The sequence below is a fragment of the Gracilinanus agilis genome, chromosome 3, assembly GCF_016433145.1.
Source record: "Gracilinanus agilis isolate LMUSP501 chromosome 3, AgileGrace, whole genome shotgun sequence".
In the NCBI taxonomy this organism is placed as follows: domain Eukaryota; kingdom Metazoa; phylum Chordata; class Mammalia; order Didelphimorphia; family Didelphidae; genus Gracilinanus; species Gracilinanus agilis.
In genome coordinates, this window is record NC_058132.1 from 634,716,876 (window position 1) to 634,736,591 (window position 19,716).

The 19,716-nt window shown below is 41.7% G+C and overlaps 1 protein-coding gene across 1 annotated transcript in view; it reads right to left on the minus strand.

Moving 5' to 3' along the window:
• Positions 1 to 5,664: 5,664 nt before the first annotated feature.
• Positions 5,665 to 19,716, minus strand: part of LOC123241968 (zinc finger protein ZIC 4-like) — a 21,385-nt gene continuing 7,333 nt past the window's right edge. The window contains 2 exon segments of the mRNA XM_044669463.1: positions 5,665 to 5,808; positions 17,157 to 17,179. Of these exon segments, the coding sequence (XP_044525398.1) occupies positions 5,665 to 5,808; positions 17,157 to 17,179 (167 nt within the window).

A 19,716-nucleotide genomic window follows, 5' to 3' on the forward strand; every position in this document is an offset into this window, starting at 1 on the left:
AGGAGGAGGAGGAGGAGGAGGAGGAGGAGGAGGAGGAGGAGGAGGAGGAGGAGGAGGAGGAGGAGGAGGAGGTGAAGATCAGGTTTGAAGCTTCCTGTTTTGTTTGTTATTTTCCTAAAAGCAAAGGACAGAAATTTAACTATTCCTTAATTATAGCCCAAATGGTGATGTGAGATAAAAGAAGACTGACATCCCTAAGATGGATGCTTTCTTTACCTTCCACCTGTCCAGAACTTAATTAAATGCCAGGATACCCACCACTATTGGATCCAGAGTAACCTTTCCCTAGTGTTCAGTAGATTTGATTATTTAAGTTTTTCCTTTTCCTTTTTCTGTTCTTCTTATTCAAAGATGCTAGTAGAATGTCTGCCTACAGAAGGAAGACTTTTAGAGCTTGGGTACTTCTCATCTCTTTGATTTTACTCTTGCAAAAAACTACATGAAAACCAAAGCCTACTTACAGCCTTCAAAAGTTGTTAGGGTGGAGAACAACAGGGAAAGGATGGGGCTTCCTGTGCTTCCTGACTCCTATTTTCTGAAATTGCAATTGATAAAGAGAAGTCAACAACCAGGATGAGTCACATAGACTATATTAATAGGAGGATTCTGTTAATTATCAAGAACCACTGTAAGCGATTTAGTGTGCTTTTTTTTTTTTTTAAATAAACCTTTACCTGCTCTCGGCTCCAAGGCAGAAGGATGGTAAGGACTAGGCAATGGGGGTTAAGTGACTTGCCCAGGGTCACACAGCTGGGAAGTATCTGAGGCCAGATTTGAACCTAGGACCTCCCGTCTCTAGGCCTGACTCTCATTCCACTGAGCTACCAGCTGCCCCCTCAGTGTGCTTTTTAAGTGTTTTAAATATTTGGCACACTACAAAGTTGCATTTCTCCAGTTTGGAATGACAATCAAGAAACAAATGAGATAGATAGTGCTCGAGAAAAATTTGCCATACACCCCTCCCCCCAGGTCTTCTTTGACCATTTTCGGCCTTAAACACAGAGGTACTCCTAAGTTTGAAAAGGGACTTCAACACTTTCCCAAAGTAATCACAAAGCTATCGGAGTTTGATGTTTTTGACTAAGAATTTGCTGCTTCTGTGAATTCACGTCTGGGGTTGGAGCATCTCTTCAATGTCCTTACTTGAAGGAGACAGAAGGGCTACAAGGGCAATTTAGCAGCAAGGTCATTTATAGATTTGTATAGGATGGAAGGAAAAGTTTTGCTCAAAACGAAGGTTCTGATCTTGGCTTGCAGAAGAGAATAGTAGGTTTAGGAATGAATACGTTTAGGGACAAATAACTTAAGTTTACTGTTTCCACAAACTACTGACCTTTGAAGTCCTGGATTTCTTATGATTAATGGATTTGGCTTTGCCATTCAAGATCATAATTAAACTATTCGTGGTTCCTTGCTCATTTAAATACGTTTAACCAACATTAAAGTGATGAATGACTTTGTTTCCCAATCATAATTTCGCTTCTGCGGTTCCCTCCTATTTAGAAGACCCCGTCCCGGAAAGTTTGCCCATGCCTGCCTACGGCTATGGCAAGACCCAGAGGGGAAAACAAATCCCACAACGTTTGTTCTTTGGGGGCTGGTACTTTTGACTTCTGCAAGTGTCAGTAGAATTCAACTTCGTTGCTCTGCAGATAAAATTTTCGCCTGAGGTGTATCCCCAGCATTAATTGTCCCAATAAATTGAGATATAGTGTGCGTAATGCAATGTAACAATATGGTTATATTCCACGTGTATGACTTAATTAAGCTATTTGCAGCCTGATGCTGCAAGTCACCGGGTGTGCAAGTGGATTAACAATGTACTGTTCTGTATCCTCAGGATGGTGCGTAATTACTTTACTGGCGGTACATATCAATTTTTGATGATTGCAGAACACATGCTCACTTTACCAACAAGCGGCTTAATAACTCTCCATTGTGTATTAAAAAAAAAAAGTGTTGTTTGGAAATATTTGGAAGTCTCGACCAAACACTTTATGGGTTCTTCGAGTCTTGTAATGGTTCTGTGTTTTTATCCTGAATGTATATTTTATAAAGGAGCAAAGGCTACACTTAAGAGCTAGCTCAGAGAGGGAGTTGGAGTTCCCTCAATGCTACTCCACTCTGTGACTGGCCTAGACTTCAGCCAGCCTGGAAAAAAAAATTCTACCGAGAAACCCACTATAGATATGGCATTAAGCATGTCCGTCCTTGAAACTATGATTCATTCTCTCCCCCCTGTCTCACCTTTCCTGGGATTTTTCTCCCCTTTCTCTCCCCCATGGCATAGATAAGAGCATACACTTTTCCAACTGTTCCACTGTCGAGAATTCGGGAAGACTTTCTTCACCTTCCTCTCCTTTCCCCTAACTCTCACTCCTCCCATCCCCACCCCCGAAAGGCCTCACAATAGCTAGAAACAACCCAAGAAAGTTCCCTGATGGGTAGTCTCTCCCTTGTGGCGGGAGCTCAGGAAATGATGGTGTCTGGTGGCCCGGCAGGGTGGTTTCTAACCAACACAGGCTTATGAAATTTGTGAGCAGGCTAATGAAATTTTCCAGCCTGATTACAGTGGCTTTGACAGTTTGTCTTTCTGGAAGCCCAGGTCTTTGTTTCAAGTAAGATGGCGCCAAAGACCCAGATAAAGCCTTTGCAGATTGGAGACTGAGGATATCTGTGCTCAGTAATTTACTCTTTGCTTCTTACGTCAATGTTGATCATTTGACCTCTCTGCATTGAACTAAATTCATCACCTATAATTTTATTAAGGGGCCTAGTGGCTATCAATCATAATGAATGCATGGGGAGCCAATGTTTTCCTGGGGAGATTTGTCAACCCCTCAGTCCCCATTGAAGCTCTTAGATGCTGGTCCTCAATAAGGCTCATAAATGTGCTGCTGTCCTGAGTTCCTAAGTTGAAGTGTCAACTAGGTGAGGTGTGGGGATGGACTCAGATGGAGAAACTTAGGTGTTCTAGCATGAAGCCTGGATTGATGTGTAAAGGATAGGAGTGGAGAAATCAGAGCCTATTGAAAGTTGTCTTTCTCCACCCGATTTAGTCTCCGTTATAAATTATTCTTCTCTTTCTTTCTGGACTAGAGAGGCAACGGGATCATAGGATTTTAAGAGATGAAAGGACCCCAGAAATCTCCTAATCCAAGCAGCCTTCCCTCCCCTTCCTCATTCATTCTACAAGGAAGTAAACTGAGACCAAGGGATGTTACAGCAAATCTAGTGCCCAGTTTCAACTGAGAGGAAATCTCAGAAAATTCCAAAAGGAGGGAAGGTAATCAGCTTTAGTTTCTCAGAGCTCTCGATTGAAGCTCTAAATCACCGTTCAATTACATCAAGCCCTTTCACCATGCTGCTGTCCAGGTATCCACATTATTGTCCTACTACAGAAATAAATGAGTAGAATAAACAGTTCTTTAAAAAAAAAAAAAAAAAAAAAAAGACATTTTTTTCCAGGAGTCTGGTCAGACCAAATCTGAATTAATTCTTTAAAAAATCGAGATTGCCGTGCACCAGTGTTTTTTTTTTTTCCCCCAGGTTTTCTGGAAGAAGTAGATTTGTTCTTGTACCTGAAGCAGGTGATGTTTATGCAGAGACATCTGAATGACAGCGGGAGCGAAGGACAAATCTAATAAAGTCTAATAAACCGTGAGAGCCTAAATGTCATTAAACTTACAAAGATGATGCTCAAAATCACCAAAAAGGTAAATGTCTTCATTAGTCTGATCTCTGAAGACTGTCGAACATTTCATTAATTTATAATTTATGATTGTTTGACAAATATTGAAAAGTATGTAAATATGAGAGGGATAATGTCTTTTCTGCGGGAGATGAGGAAATGACCCAAACTGTACGTGCCTGCTAGATTACACACGAGGACCCATCTATCTGTTATCAAACTGTGCTTTCCCTCTCTCCAACATATTGTGCAAGTGACAAGTGAAATAGTGCAGATAAACCAATGGTTTAAAACGTAATAAAGACAACAGCCATTTGCATTTTTTACATTTTATTACAAAGGTAATTTACTATGACACATTTCTGAATGTAATTTATGAAAACATTTTAAAGCAATTATATAGTGTATACAGCCTTTAGAGCCTAAAAAGTCCGATAAATAATAAGATTATAGATCTTTAGAGACTTTCACTATTGAAAACATATACAAAGAATCCCTTATTTCAAAAATATGACTTGTACAGGAAAAAATAATAGCATTAAAATTTAAAATTAGGCAAATAAAGTGCAGAAGGATTCAGGGTAAGGGAAATGAATGCTATTCTTTGCTGGAATTACAAAATTAAACCTTCATGAGGACAATTCCTTATTTTACAGTGATCTGATACCATGAAATACATATGTATCTATATTTTCCCCTGAGGCAGTTCTAGGTACAGAAGCCTTGTAGAGGCTTCTTTAAAAGCTGATGTGGAAGAACATATTGGGAATAAATTTATATGGTTTTGGTCCAAAGTTCTTTATATGTCTTTTTCTCTTTCTCTTTCTCATTTTGTCCTTTATTAGTATTCTGCTTCAGTTGAAACATATAAAATGGGAAAAGGTAAATCTTTTCCCCTGATAGTGAACACTATATTGATTTTATCCTGTCTTCTACTGGCTTTTCTGGTGAGTCAGAAGCTTCAATGATCAACTGAATTTTCATCTATGTTTTGGAAAAAAAGAGGAGGTGGGAGAGATCAAAGAAACATAGATTGTGGAGTCATCATGGCATACATTTGATTTCCTTTCCAATATGGCAAACATTAATTTTTTTTAGTGACTCCATAAGCTTTCCTAACCCTGTATTTCGTCCCTGACTAGCTTTTAGGCTGACGTTAAGGTGCTGTTATTAAAGTTACTTTTGCGTGGGAGGCGTGGGAAGGAAGATGGGGGTAGGAAACTTATTCTTTCCAGGTCTCCATTTTCAGGTATAGTGAGTGTCCTTAACCCACTCATAAACAAACCTGCCTCTACACACTTCCTAACGTTTCCAAGGAGAGAGAAGACCTTGCTTCATCCTAGAATCCTGAGACCATGTCAATAGTGCCTGTTAGAAGTTTCACTGAAAGATCCCAGCAGAGTAGGATACCTGCTGTGAGACTTACTGCCTCCAGCCCCTTTCACCAGACATATTAAATCTCTTACCCTAAGAAAACAAGCACTTGTCACAACAGAAATCCGATTTACGGGGTAACCGAATGTAATGATTTAGGGAACCTCATGGTTTAACTTGTGGCTCCAAAGGGCCCTACCTATCTGGCGTCTCTCTCCGAATCCCGTCCCTTACCTTACTCCCACCCCCCCAAACTTAGCTTGAAAAAATCCCGGAACAAAATATCCCTTTAAACCACCCGAGTGCCTTTAAACTTAAGGGTTCTCTTACCACTTCCCCTTTCCCCAAGGCGGAGGGCAGAAAGCACCAAATCCCTTCAACCCGATTCACACCCTATCCTGTTCCCAGAATTCCAGGGTGAGAAAAAAAGCTCCAGTTTCCCTCCTAGCAGAGCGCTCCGGGATGCGGTCAGCAGGTGACTATGCTCTTTGGCACCCCGCACACTTGCCTTCTCCGTGAACCCTCCCCCTTGGGGAACTCCTGACCCTTTAGCCGGGAACCCCAGGAAATTCCTCTTCGCTCTGTAACTCAAAGCTCTCTTACGAGGGCAGCCCCTGAGTGGACGTGTCATTGTTTAGCTCGTTAAGCAACCGGCCACTTAGACAAATTCCAATGGAGGTTAAAGCGACTGTGTAGCCCCAAAGTTCGGGGAAGGTCAATGCTGGTGGAGGAAGGGCCGGGACCTAAAAGTATTTAAACAGCAGGAGAGGAGTCATTGACTATTTCATCTGCTTTGAACGGATACTGTTGCATTCCTGTCCGGGCTTTTTTTTTTTTTTTTTCTTTTTTTTTTCTTTTTAGAATATCCTTGCATTTCTATCTTGGAATAGCCCTTCAATGTTCACCTCTCCAGTACAGGATCTTCAAAACCCCACCCCCCCCACACACACACACATACCCAAACCTCCTCCAATCTAGTTCCCCTCGGAAAGCTATTCCCCCAGCTCTGGGACTGCTACGGATTGAAAGCCAGTTTTCACCAAGTTAAAGGAGTTTTCTGTTATATTCTTTATCCGTATTTAATATTTGGAGACAATTACAGTTGCTTTTGTTTTGTAAAATGCCACCGAGTGCCCAACTAGCTACTAACTCTCTTCTATTGCTAGGTTTTATTCTTCCTGGACAAGTGATGGTGACGGGTTTGGGTCCCATTACAAATTCATCTAAGGACCATTCAGTCCTGCACACGCGCGCACACACACACACACACACACACACACACACACACGCCCTTTTGGGGATAGGATCCGATTTAATTGACGATAGAATATCCAAGTTTTTGACTTACCACTGAAGAGGAGGAAATGTAATGGGAGGGGTGGGAGGGAGAAAGTAGAGGAAAACATGAAACTGCTGATGTATCAACTCCAATGGGCAAACATTCACTTACTAACAAATGGGGACAATGAAAGGGCTGTATTGCTTCCTATTAAGCAATTCATAAGTGACCCTGTTTATAGATGAATAGCGGTGTTTTGATGACTTATAGTATATGCAAAAACAAACTTTCCCGCAGAGGGGTGGGGTCCCCCCTTCCTTCTCTAGTTGTCAAGTCTTTCCCCCAAAAAACAGTTGGATGATTTTAAAGAGGAAAGAGAGATGGAGGGGAAGAAAGGAAAAAAAAAAACAAGAAATGATAAATAGCGTCGCATAGCTAATCGCTGGAGGGCGCGTTTACCAATTCATAATCATTTATTCTTGGTGATGTATGGCCCTTACTCTTAAATCTGAAAAGCTTCTATTTGAAGGTGTAAATAGCTTTTTTTTTTCCTTGCAGTAAACCTTAGTGCATTAGCAGTGATTGATCTCATGTACAATTCGTCCCAGAGTGCTATTTTAGAGGGGGAGCACTGGCTTTTGGAGATTAACTGGGGAGTCTGTTACATATTAATGAAGCTAGGAGATAGACTAACGTTTTGGTAATTTAGTTATTTGTGTCTATAGCTATCGCCGTTATTTTCTTTTAGACCCCTGCGGTTGTTATACAGCGAATTAAAAAGTGGTCCTTAGCATTATTTTTTCACTGGCAACTAAACGCCATTTAATGTGAAAAACAAATGTTGACTTCTCTCTTGAAGGAAGTGTGTTTCTTGGCAAGACATCAAAGTGTTTTAAACTGTATTAGAGGGTTATGTTAGTTTTCTTACTCGGAGGCTGGGCTCATGTAAGAAAAAGAACGTTGGAGTGAGCTTTGCCCACAGCGAATTGGTGCAAGTCGCCAGGAAAAAGGAGAAAGTTAAACTCCGGAAGGAACGTGCCATTAGTCTGGAGTTCCAAAATCTTTTGGAAACTCGAGCTGGATCTATAGTCAGACTGCATTTGTGGGAAGGGAGCACTCAGTGATTTGCAACCTGATAATTAATATCCCATCAAATGAAACGTCAACGTCATTGACGCCTGCTTGTGTGTCCAGGGAGTGAGCCAGAAAGTGTACGTTTCCAATCTAACGTAAAAGATACACCAGGCAAAGAAGTTATCGAGGTGGTCATGTTCACTAGGTTTCTAGAAGAAAGCGCAACATTTTTCCTGAGAACAAGGAAATCTCGCCGAAGTGTCACGAGGTTTACTCTTGATCTTTAGAAAGGGGTAGGGTTCCTAAAGGCCCCTTATCTTCAAAGAGATGAAAGTGTGAGAGAGATTATGCAAGTGGGGTGTGTATTCTTGGAAATTCGGGATAGGAATGCCCAGAAGGCCTCTCAAAATACTTCATCCCTCCCCACCCCCCTAGGGATTCTACCAGAGCTAAGTCCAAGCCCCTTGAGGGCTAAGAAGGTTTTCAACTTTCTCATCACCCATTAGTACTATGACTGATGAAGTATCCTATCTCGGATACCGTTTATTATTGTGTTATAACCGTTGGCTTTAGATAAGTAGACGCTATCCTGAAAGAGGAAATCATTTGCCATCCTTGGGAAGGATTCTGCCCACTACATTCCCTTGATCCTACGTATCAGTCCATCCGAATACACTTTCCATTTCAGTAGTGATCAAACATGCTGGAAACTCTCCCCAATGGCACAATATCACCAGCAGTGGCACGTACCCCGCCCCTTTTGTTCCTGGGATATAAATATTTAACTACAATTAGACTTCTAGAAACCTCGCCTAAAGTTAGCCAAATCAAGTGGAAATGTAGGGACTTTTCCCCACTTCCATCCGCCAGACCCTTCAAACCCCAATATATTTTCTTGGCAGCTTGGTGCCCCAAATCTCCTTGTTTGTTTAGCAGAATCTCCAGAAGCAGTGTCTCGTCTGCGGAACAAAATCATCAGGAACCCCTGCGCCAGTCGGTTGGGCGCACAACTTTTGTTTTCGGGGGGCGATTTATGTTCTTTATAAATATGTGGTTTGGAAAATAAAAAAGGACTTGAAAACGTTGTTACAATGAAAAAGGACAAATTAGAAGACATTTTCTGTGATCAAAGGCGGAAGAGAAAGCGCACATGGGTATTCAAAAAGCTTGACTCATTCAGACAACTCCTTTGGAACGCGAGGGCAACAAGCGTGTCTCCCCGTGAAAAGGCGCCTCTATTCAGACTGCAGGTGCGAGGTGGTGTGGCACATTCTGCGACATTATGTCAAGGTTGTTGGAGATTAGTGTTCAGACTTAATAACTAAAGCGCTTGATTTACATTGGAAAAAAGCCCCCTCATCCGTGAAAGCAAAATAATTTAACGCGTGATCATTTCGAGTGCTGCTGATATCCTAATACTTGCATTGTTCCGGGGGTTGGGGGGGGGTGCCACAGAAGGACGGAAGGAATCTTTGGGAACCTCAAGCTCTTAGGCACTGTGTCCTAGTCACAACTGGGTGTCTGGAAGGACAGAACAGGGGGCGTAGGGGCTGGGAGAGGGAGGAGGGAGAGCAGGAAAGATAAAAGTTTCCCTGGCATAAAAAGGAAACAATGGTCCTGGGGGCCCCATCTGCAGTCGACACAGGGAGGGTGGAGGGGGGTGGTTCAAGGAGGGAAGAAAGCGGAAACCCGGTTTGGAGAGAGACCCCTCCTTGCCTACTGATAGGAGGATTTGAAACTCCTTAGCGCAGAGGTAAAGGAGGCAAGTTTTAGCGTTCAAGCTCCAGCCACAGGTATGGGCTGCCTGATGGCTCCCAGGCACAGGACCAGCTTCTTTTGAACTATTCTCTTTTTCCTAAATCGAGTCTCAAAGACTAGCTCCTCCTTGACACTTAGTTTCATTGTGAGTTCTTTTCCTTTAAAAGTGATCACATTTTGTATTTTCTCTGCCTCCTCCCGCCCCTGAGCTACTTTTTGCTTAGTTGTCCACTACTTAAGCATTGCCTAATAGAAATACACATACACTTTGCATCTCTTCACCCCATCAATAGGTCTCATATAATCCCTTCCCCCTCATTCGTGAAGAGTCTCAAGGAACAAACAAGCTTGTGGTAAAGCATAATAGTAGGAATTTCAATATGGATATGTATCCATTATAATTGCAATATCTTTTGTGGAATTAAAGCATCTGATGGCGATTTCCATAAATTCTGTCCAAGAATAAAAGGTATAATGGGGACAAGGTGAGAAAGCTGTTACCCATTGTTTCCTCCTGAAAAGGTCGTAAGTCAACCTCTTGGTGTCTGACCTGTCAGGCGAAGGTATAAAGGCTTTATTCAAGCGGTCGCCCGCAATTTTCTCAGCTCTCACAAAAGTGTTTTTATGATTCTATTTTCTTACCTCTTTCCTTAATTAAAAAGCTGAATGATTAGAATAGCACCTGCATAATGTCTGAACGATTTCTGCATACTAATTTGAGAGCCTTTACATCCAGTAATTATAACATAAAATCAGAGATTGAATAAAACAGAAGGATTTTGCTCCAAAAGCCCTGCTAATCCCCTTTAAAAAGGGTCTGGTGAAATAATTCAGAACAGTTTCCGGAAGTTGGATTACCGACTCTTTCTTACTTTTTACAATGAAATGATATTTCACACTTAAAGGGGACTATGCTTTTCTACAACAGGTTCCCCCCCCCTCCCACTCCTTTACAAGTTGTCCCGTTTCCTCAACAATAGAAAACATTTGACTCTGGATTCCTTTCGCCCCAAATGGATTGCAGAAATTCAGGGTAAAAAAAAAAAATAAATCTATGAAGTATTTAGAACCCTTGTGAATTTTGGTTGGGGCAGGGGAGGCAAAATCCTAATTGAATATTTTGATTGTTTTACTTGTGTAGACAATATTAAATAAACAATCAAGCCTTCTAGGTGGTTAGCTATTTTTCATAGTTTAGCAATATGCAAATTGGTTGAAATATATATGCACACTTACAATGGCTGTGTATTTTTATTTTTTTAGACCATAATGAATAGCTCCTCTATTGCTTGAAATATGGAAATAATTCATAGATTAATGTTGTCAGTGGCGCAGGATTTGAATCACACTCTGCCTCAGGTGCTGCGGGGATATCACTTTGGAATACTGGGTTTTAACTACTACTGATTGTGGGGTGGGTCGAGGTGAGTACTCAGTACCTGCTTGTGTGATTCTGTCATAACTGCAGAGCTTAGTAGCCTCTGGTTGATTCAGAATGAATGTCAGAAAGAGAATCTAGCTTGAAGATTCCATATAATATTAATCTGTCCATTATTACCCACCCAGATATGAGGGCTTAGTGGAAACTACTCCCACTCCTTTGGCTAATTTCACCAAGCAGGCTTTTCACTCAACTTAACGTGGGTTTATACAATTCAGTGACTTTCCAGCATTGATCACAGGCAGAGTTGATCAATGCACCTCTGTTAAATTTTAGTTAATAGAGAGTAAACACTGAAACTATAACGAGTAAACAACGTGAGTTAACTTGTCAAAGTTTGTCTCACCGGTAACATTTGCATAAGATTAACCTAAATCCTATATTTTTCCCCTCCTTCCTACACAGCGGATGTGTATGTTTAACAAAGCTACTGAGGATTACAGAAGCTAAAACAAAGATCTCCTGCTAATTGTTTACATTGGTTGTTAGTTTCATTTTAAAATAGTCGCTCTCGAAAGAATTCAGGCAGGTTCTGCAGTCGTGTATCAATTTGGCTATTAATGTCCACAGAGATATTACAATACTTCATTCACTGAAATAAATGGATTTATAAAATCATCTACTTCCATCATACCCCGACTAGAAAACAGATAACAGGTAGAACATGTTGCTTTCCTAATCCTTGATCCTCCTGCCAATATTTTATTCCGCTCAGGAAACGGGGACTTTGGAGGATAAAATCGTAATTGCTAAACGGACGCTATTATCATTCTGTGAAGAATGTACTTTTCTTGTGAATTTCACCCAAATGCTTTCTCTGAAACCTTGCCTTTCTGGCTCCCTGTTTTAATGCTCTCTGCGTTATGCTCTTGGAATGCAGATTCTCCAGCATGCAATAACCTAAAAGACTTATGATGGAAATAAATCAACATATGGTCTAGACGAGCTACAGAGGTTTACTGAAGCTACAGCGTCTTAACAAGTCATATGGGTGACATTAAGACGATCTGATCTCTCCAGCTTCATTCTACATAGAAATAAACTCGATTCGCTCTAATTTTTCTTGGGCCTTTTAAAAATAAATTACGTATTTTCTTCAGTGACCCTCTGCATGGCTTGGTGGGATTAACTCAAATTCGTAGCTCTAGGACTGTGATGGGGGGGGTGGGGAGGACCATGTACAAACATATAAGAATGTTAACAAGCAAGTACTCCCATGGACCCCACCTTTCCCCAAATTCCCTTCTTGAATCCTGGCGACAGATCTATTTCATGACTATGTGAGAGTGAATGTTCCATGGGAATCACAGAAATCTGGCCATTTAAAGTAATAGATTTTTTTTTTTTAAACAGTGGCCATGGCACCTAAGGCAATATTTCCAAGGGATACAAACCCTGCATTGGGATCACTCCCTTCTTCTGATTTGGGAAAGTTAACCTTAAGAACCCTTTCCCTCCTCTTACCCAACACACCCTGCCTTTCATCTCTCTCTCTCTCTCTCTCTCTCTCTCTCTCTCTCTCTCTCTCTCTCTCTCTCTCTCCTCTCTCTTTTGTTGTTGTTGTTCTAGCTTTTTAAAGGAACTGAAACTTGGTCACTGATAGTGATGCCACCCACTTTTGCTCCCCAATAAACTAATAATTGTACATACAAGTAGTTAGGGAGCCCAAGGAGGGAGGAGGGTGATCCCATCCTTAGCAGGAAAGCAAGCCATAGGTGCAACCAAGAAAACGAATTTGTCACTGAAAACTAAAGTAAACTAGAGTAAAGATTAGGGAATGTTTTATGTTCTGGGTCCAGTGGATAACTGCAGAACCCTCAGACCCGGAAGAGAAGACAAGGGGCGGGCTACAGGGGAACAGGACTTTCTCCCAGGAGCTAGGACTCCGCGGGAAATCCTCAGGCTTGGGTTTTCCCCATTCCTATGTTCTAATCTTCACTTTCTTTAAGTACCAATTGTGCTTTTGTGAAATGAATGGTCTCTAATTAATGCACTTGCACAATGGCCAGTTTTGCATGGGGATCGATGATAGGAAGCAACAGGGGATGGATCCTTCCAAAATGGTTCGTCAGTCCTAGAAAGAAAAGGCAGCGTCTATAAAAGGGACCACGAATAATGCCCACACGTCTCTCCCCATGCTGTCGGAGGGGACATTCCATCTCTCAGTGACTACAGTCAAATGTAATAACTACATGTCTTCGCTCAATCATGGGGGCCCATAGAACTGTGCTCTAATTAGCACGTTCTGGGAGTCTCTCTCTCTCTCTCTCTCTCTCTCTCTCTCTCTCTCTCTCCCACTTGCCCCCCCCACCCCCTTTTCTACTTTTTCAACCTCCTCCTCAGGGCTTCCTCCTTCCCTTCTCTTAAGGAAACATTCTTTTATTTTTTCTTTCCTGGTTCTCCGCCCCCCCCCCCCTTTTATGCCCAGTATTTCCATTTCCACTCTAGAAACTCCTCTTTGACATCTCCTGCCTGCGTGAGGCAACTTCTTTTAAGTTCAGAAAGGTAGAAGCACCAAGCGCTAAGCTGTGGCGCATGCGTGCTAGACTTAACGCGCAGGCGGGGTTTTAAAAAAGGGTGGGGGGTGGGGTAGAGAAAAAAAAAAAATCTCTGCCTTGGAATGAGAGTTACCCAAGAGAGGCATTGGCTTCTGTGAGTACAGGCAGGAAGGATAGAGCAACGAAATAAGCCTAAAAGGGCCTAGTCCAGGAAACTCCAAGAACATTTCAACTGCTAAAAGAGGTAAAAAAAAAATGAGTTTTAGGTTCTTGGGACAGCGATCACAAAAACAAACAAATAATACAAAACCCCACCCAGCTCTGGGTTTATAGGGGGCAGTGCGGAGTTTGTTAACAAGGACCACAGCTTCTAAGGAGACACAAACACCCCTGAGATGAGGCCACTAAAAGAAGCCTCAAAGCCCCTGACCCGGGAGGACAGGACTGACGTAGAGCAAAGGGGTTGAGGGGACCAACAACCAGTAATTAACATCTAGAATGATTCCTTTTATTTTTCTTCTCTATATCTGTTCCTAGAAAGGTTGCAAGAAGCCAGCGTGGTGGCTTTGGTCAATCAGAGATTTGGTGGCAGAGAATAAAATAGATTCAGAAAAGGCTTTGACAAGCGCTTTCACCTTAGTCATACTTACCCCCCCCAACCCCAATTCCCTACCACCATTACCCCATCCCACCCCCGCCCCCCGCTCTCCAAATGCTGTGTTCTTTTTCAAAGTTTCGTTGACTGGAAGCGGATAGTGAATGGAACAGGGACTGCAACCTAAATTGGTCAGTTAGCTAGTTGATCCTTCCGCTTTCCTTTTCCAAACAAAAAAGTCCCAATGATTTCCCTGTAATGAAAGACAAACAATCCGAAGCCCCCTTTTCAAACCTCTAAATGGAGGCTGAGAGTTGGAGGTCAAATTCATACCCCGCGATAGAGCAATCATTCCAAACCCAGAATCGAAATAAGATAGGAAGATACCTATGTCTTTATTTTAGAATATTGGAAAGAACAAAATGGAACACCATCTACACACGAAGCATGTATCTTAGGGGGAAAAGTCACAGGACCCAAGTTGTACATATTTACAGCAAGATTCATCCAACTACTTGGAACATTTTCTTTCCATAGTATTGCAGTCGTTTTCAAACCACAGAACAAGTAAAAAAAAAAGTTACTTTATAATTTAACTCGTGCTAAAGGCAAGATATAAATCACAATCTGGAAGGGGAGGATGAGAAATATTCAGGGGGCTCAGTAGGGCATTCTTGGTGAGTTACGGTTACAAAACGTTTTCCTGTCTGTATAATTCACATTCATTGCGATCATTACATTTTCCCATAAATTAGCGATATAAACAAACATATGGGGACCTCCAGTAAACAAATAAAAATCAATAGAAAAGACAACATTTTGCAGCAACTATAATAACAGCATGGGTTACAGCTTTAGGAAACTTCTTTACAAATCATTTAGTCATCACACACAGGGGAGGGGAGAAGGATCTCCTAAATATCCTGAATGGTTTGGGCAGTGTGTGTGTGGTGTGTGTGTGTGTGTGTGTGTGTGTGTGTGTGTGTGTGTGTGTGTTTTAAGCCACCTTTAAAAGCACAACACGAGGTTTCAGAGAACCAGGACAGAGGAAAAATTCCAAGATCTGGCTATGCACACAGAGAGAAGATTCATTCAAAGGCTCATACGGGACTTTTCGTTTGCATGCCTATTAGGAGGGCTACATTGTTTCCTTATTTATGTTTCTCATATAACATAAAAACCAATGTAAACATTGAATCATAAATATTTCACTGGAGCAGGCCAAGCTCCCCTCACCCCCCCCACACACACATACCCCTTTATTTTATTTCATTTTTCCTAGAAGGGGCTCTGCCGACTATATGATAGGATTGAGGAAACAGGGTGAGTATTTTTAGCTTCGGGCTGCCTTTTAACTTTGAGGGTTGAGAAAAGTGTTAAGGGATGTGATTTCGGTGGGTTATTGGGACAAGGAAATTTCTAAAAGAACGTATTCCCTCACCCCCATTTCATTCAGGTAGTCAATTGATGCCAGTATCTAAGATTCAATGTATCTAAGAAAAGAAACATCAGTTTCCCAATCTCCAGAGTTCCTTCCATTTAGTCATGTATCTCTCTCTCTCTCTCTCTCTCTCTCTCTCTCTCTCTCTCTCTCTCTCACACACACACACACACACACACACACACACACCAACACCACCATTTTCTCAAGTGTGTACCAAAGTGTGTGCAGGGGTCTGTACAGAGGAGCAAGCCTGTGGACTTGTATTTATGTGGATTGCTCTTTGCTGTATAGAGTTGAGAGCCCTAAAGTTATCTTTTTAAAAAAGAAGTTTGATTTTATCTCTTTAGAAACGGTTTAAAGCTAGCGGGCAGGGGGAGTTTGACAGAGAGGAGAACAAATCGCCAACAAAGCCCGTTTTACGTTTCATCAGCGTTGTTAGGACGACAAGCAGGAATGTCTCAGATAATAACTCCCACTTCAAAGATTTCTCAGCTCAATAGAAAGCGGACCATCCTTTTTATTCAACCACAAGGGCTGGCACTAAAGAAGACTCAACTGTTTGAATTTTTTTTTCACCGTGTTTATTTTTCCCCTATTCACTGGGGTACTTGGATAAAATAAACAACAAGACAATTACTGGAACATGGACTTCTAACTTTCCTGGGATCTTCTTGATCGCCTTTGGCCTTCCTTCTCAGGAGTGCCTGCCCATCCCAGTTTTCTCCAGACTTAAGTTCGTCCCCATTTGTCCTTAGTAAGATCCCCAGATCAGGGAGACTTGGGCCACTACAAGTTTAGACTGAAGTAAACATCATTCTTGAGACAAATGAAGGTCGCAGCGAGTTAAATGTATAAAGGAGCTTGGAAATGTTGAGAATGGCCAGCAGTCAGTCCTCCTTCCTTTCTGAGGTTGAGGCTGAGTCCTACAACCCATCTCAATGTCTCAGCTAACTTAAGGACAGGACAGCGAAGAGCTCGGATGGATGGAATGTTTTTCTCTCTTCCTTCCTTTCTTTCTTTTTTCAATTTTAGTTTTAAAGCTTCTGACGTTGCCAGGAGTCATTCACCACTGACCCTGGATCGTCTTTGGGGGGCAGTAAAGGTTCTTAGAGACCAGCTCTTCCTTTTCTGACAAACAACACTGGGCACAACGCGACAATGCAGTAATAATAACTACAGGAATGATTGGGGTTGGGGAAGAACATTGACTAAAATCCCAGGTACAACAAGAGCCAGGGTCTGGAGTAAATACAAACACCCAAATTTGAGAAAGTGTATTATGTGCAGGAAGTATATGATGGAGAGCAGATTGACTGTATTAAACTAGCATGAAACCAAAGGTCAGTGCAAATGTATCTTAATAGACTGTCTCAAATGGAGTGTGCCTCCATTGAGGGCCGCTTGCTTTTGCTCTCCTCATTACCATAGCGATCCTAACGTGCCATGTAGATGCACCATAAAACTCACACTTTCAACCCCAAAATCAGACTCTTTGAACAACCCGAGCTTGATTAGACCTTTCTCCTTTTCTTTCCCCCTTAAAAACCATTTCCTTGCCTTTAGAAACTCGCCATCAAATCCAAATGCATTCTCTGATCACGGCAGAATGCAGAGACAAAGGGGAACTGACGCGTCAATTCAGGCGGCCCTTTTCTTCCTGACATTATTATCCATTTTTATTATGATCTGGAACAAGTGCCCATTCGCGTGGTTTTTGTTTACCGGAAATTAAATGAAAATGATTTAGTTCGCGTCAAACAAAAATATATACTTGTATACACAAGAAAAAAGGCCTGTTAGACGTAAATATTATGTCCTTAATGAAAAGACTGGACGGGCTCCAGACTTCGCCTTTCAGTATTTAAGTATGACTTGCCTATTGCCATAGAAATCCTAACTTACCATGAAGATTCACCGTTGCGGAGAAATACTTCTTTGTGCAATCTGCCTTTGATGTCTAAGGCATAAGATTCAAGCTTTCAGCTGCGTCTGTCTAGATTACCTTGAGAGCAACGCCGTGGACATCTGTAACAAGCAAATGAAAAATTAAAGGTGATTAGCTTACACCGTCAAACATTTTTATTTCATTTTATTTTTCTTTCGGGGGCAAGGGGACGAAGAGAAAGCAATGATCTCAAGATTTTTTTTTTAATGACTTGTTTTTTCTTTAAAGAGAGAACCCTCTTCTGGAATGAAAAATCTTTCTCAGATAACCTTCTCCTTTCTTCTACTCTCAATACCTTCCTCTTCCAGGAGTTCAGTTTTGTGAAGAGAAACACTACTTTGCAACCAACTTTGCTCATGACTGATGCGGTTGATGACTATCAGCATTGTTGTGTTACGTGTGTTTTTCCCCTCCTCTCTTTCTTTCCTCTTCCTTTCACTGACTAAATTAATTCACCAAGGATATATTTGGATGCATCAGGTTTTCATTATGTGTAATGAAAACAATCCCACACCACTTCATAAGTTATTTATTTAGCTGAAGTTGTTGGACTGAGTGTTAGGAAGTGAAAATTATCTAATGATATCTGAAAGAAGCTTTTGCAGAGATAAAACTAAACTGAATCCCCAGAAAGAGTACTGCCTCAGTGGAAAGGTTTCAGAAGTGTCTAGTGTGTCCCTCGTGTGGTGATTTTTTTTTTTTTTTTTTTTTTTTTGTTCCTTTGGTTAGTTGCCCCTCTCATCCCCTTCAACATCCCCCGGCCTAAGCCAACTCCCTTTGAATCACCTGGTTCTTTAAATTCTATGGCGAATGAGGGAGGAGCCGGAAAATAACCAATTGGCCTTGCATTTAGCAATGAACGGACAGCTGTTTAGGGAAACTGACCTCTTCCTAGAGCAGAAGATGTAGAAGAAAATGATGCCTAAATTGTCTTTGCAACTGTTGCAAGTGATTTCTTTAACTCCAACCCCTCACCCCAGCTCTACCCATCACCTAGAACTCAAAGGTTAAGAGAAAAAAAAAAAAAGAGGTACAGGAATAGTGCTCTCCATCGCGGAGTCCTTTCCCTGGTGTCGTGTACACCGCAATATACTATATATGTATATAATACACATTCTAGCACCACCGTGGGTTTCTTTTTGCCGTTACAAAATTTATTATTGGTGTTTCTTTTTCTTTCTTTTGTTTTTGTTTTCTTTAAAAAAAAAAAACCAAGACAAAGGTTGTGTGCTTGAGACAAAGACCATCACGTAGTTTACACGATTCATCCAGAGAAACTGACACCTCACACAAGTAATTTCTCCTAAGTGGCCTGAGCACAATGACGTCACCACGAACAGCCTTCCCACAACCCCCGAGAAATCACAAGCACCCACAAGATTCAACAGGAATGAATGACAATGGCTTCAAGGGAGGCTGGAGGTGGAAGCAGGGGAAGATGGGATTCAGCATCTTAAAGACCGGGGAACATAAATGGAAAGGACAAGCTAATCATTAGGCCACTCTGAACTCCCTCCTCTCTTTAAATAGTTTTATTCGTGGCCTACTATTTATCTGTATGTAAAGATGTGTATGCACTTACATAATGCATACACAAGTACACACCCAAACATATGTTTATACACTCATTTCGTATCCTTGTGTACATTTATCACATATAGCCCCATAGGGAGTTTTTTTGGAGGGGGATGTATTCATTTTTTTAAAAAAAGGTCACCTTCAGTTCTTGAAGGATTTGGGATTTAAGAAGAGCGAGATTTTGTTTGGAGGGTGAAGCTGGGAAAGAAACTAGGCAAAAATGGTGGGAGTGAGCAAGTTGCCATTCCTGAGCAACCATTTATCTAGAAATCCAGGACACTAAAAAACAAACAAACAAACAAAACAAAACAAAACAAAAAAACACTTTGGTTCCTTGATACAATCATGGGTGAAGAAATCAGAAATCGATGAGAGACAGTTTGGCACCAGGAAGATCAGCCCAACTTGTGGGAGAGGGAGCTAGGATGGGGGGTGAAGAGAAAGGGGAGGGGAGGGCTGGCCAGGGCAGGGCAATAGAGGGGCGGGCTTGGGGGAGGGGGAAAGAAAGAAGGCCAACCCCTTAGGAATCGCCTGAGGGCCCGATGACCTCCCTCCCCCTAGGAAAACATAAAGTTCCCAGCCTGATAACAGAGCCTCGGCCATTTATTTTACCAGGCTTCCAGCTTCTTCCTAGTACCAGGGTTTCCCCATCAATCCTTTCATCATCATTATCCTTATTATTATTATTCTTGTTTCCCTCTTTTTTTTCTTTCTAGGTCCCCTTAGGAATAGCTCCCAGAATCTAGGGTCCCCTTTCAATGAGTACCCCCCCAATATAATAGACTGCAGCAGCCTGGGGTACAGGGATGTATTCTTGTGTATGGTTCGTGAGTGGGAAAGATTCCTGTGATCAGATAAAAATATAACCAGAGAGAGATCTTCGAAGACCTCTCTGTATTTTAAGATCGATGAGGATGACATATTGTATTGGGGACCTACAGCCCTGGAGGTGATTACTGGTGGGCTTTTTCTTCCTTCCTTCCTTCCTTCCTTCCTTCCTTCCTTCCTTCCTTCCTTCCTTCCTTCCTTCCTTCCTTCC